We start from the raw sequence: 1,228 nt of genomic DNA, 5'->3' as shown, positions 1-1,228 counted from the left end.
CCCCGGCGCGGGGGCTGGCCACCTCGCTGCCTGCCGAGGGATTCCGGGGGTCAGGGTGTGCGGGATGGGGGGCCGGGGTCCTGCTGGGGCTGGACTCACCACTGGACAGCTGGCGGCTGAGGGGGGGGTGTCCCTCTTCCTCCCTCTCCAGGTAAGACAGGGGCACCTTCTCGTGGCTCGGCTCCTCTATGCTGCTGGCTGGGGACAGGGGACACGGGGACCCCTCCTCCTCCTCCATGTCTCCCTGCCAGGAGGAGGAGGGGTCAGGTATGGAGCGGGGCTGCTCCCTGCCTGCCCGAATTCCCACTCACCTTCCCCTCAGCCAGGGCTTTCACGGCCATCCTGCCCATCTTGCGGTTCATGGTGCGGGAGATGACAGCCCGCCACTTCTTGCTCAGCTTCATCCCGCTGCTCCGGGCAGCGTCCTCAGGGCCAGGGCTGCTGCACACATCCTCAGGGATCTGGCAGAGGGATGGAGAGTGAGGACAGAGCTCCCACTTCCCAGGCTAACCTCCAGTCACTCACACAGGGCTGCAAGACCCCCTGGAGAGTGAGACCTCAAATCCTGCTAGAACCTCTGGGGCTGCTCTCCTAGTAGGACCAGGAGTTTGGGAAAATGGGCACTAGAAAAGGTTGTGCTGGGTGGGAAGCGTGTTGCAGGGGACCAGATGTGGGCCAGGGGTGCTGCCACCCCAGGGACATCAAGCACTCACGTTCTCCTCCAGGTTGAACTCCTTCTCGCTTGGCACAGGGGAGCTGACTTTAGCCTTGGCAAAGTCCTTGAAGCTGCTGGAACGCTGGAGGGAGAGCTGAGGGGGCATGGAAAGGGTGAGGGATCCTCCCTATGCTCCCCTGTCCTCTCTCACACTCAGGCCCTTCTACAAGCCAGAGCAGCCCCAGCTCAGCACAAAGCCGAGGCCACCGAGGTGCATTTTGGAGCTCAGTCCAACCCTCTGTCACTGCCTCTCCCAGCCCTCCCCGTGCACCCCGGCTCTCCATCCCCTCTCTCCATGCCCTTGGGTCCCTGTCCCACCGGAAGAGGTTCTCTGTGCTGGAACAACCTCGGTGCCCCCCTGCACAGCCCCTCATCCCTGGGTGCCCAGCACCAGCTGCCGTGGGAGCCTGCTCGTGTGCCGGGCCCGGGGAGGCTCAGCCCGGAGCTCAGAGCACAGCGCTGGGTCTCGCCTCGACCGCAAACGCAGCAATTTCCTTCCTCGAGTCGCTCTGC

General features: G+C 64.4%; 2 protein-coding genes across 2 annotated transcripts in view; both read right to left on the bottom strand.

Moving 5' to 3' along the window:
* SASH3 (SAM and SH3 domain containing 3) overlaps positions 1-821 on the bottom strand; it is a 1,846-nt gene extending 1,025 nt beyond the window's left edge. The window contains exons 1-3 of the mRNA XM_010003453.1: positions 714-821; positions 312-461; positions 23-244 (exon numbers count right to left, since the gene is read on the bottom strand). Coding sequence (XP_010001755.1) covers positions 23-244; positions 312-461; positions 714-821 — 480 coding nt within the window. The remainder of the gene's footprint in view (positions 1-22; positions 245-311; positions 462-713) is intronic.
* XPNPEP2 (X-prolyl aminopeptidase (aminopeptidase P) 2, membrane-bound) overlaps positions 1-1,228 on the bottom strand; it is a 23,352-nt gene that overhangs the window by 2,996 nt on the left and 19,128 nt on the right. The gene's annotated exons all lie outside the window — the stretch shown is intronic.

This window comes from Chaetura pelagica, unplaced genomic scaffold, assembly GCF_000747805.2.
Source record: "Chaetura pelagica isolate M959 unplaced genomic scaffold, ChaPel_1.0 scaffold938, whole genome shotgun sequence".
Classification (NCBI taxonomy): domain Eukaryota; kingdom Metazoa; phylum Chordata; class Aves; order Apodiformes; family Apodidae; genus Chaetura; species Chaetura pelagica.
The sequence above is the reverse complement of the archived record's forward strand: the minus strand, read 5'-3'. Positions and strand labels throughout refer to the sequence as shown.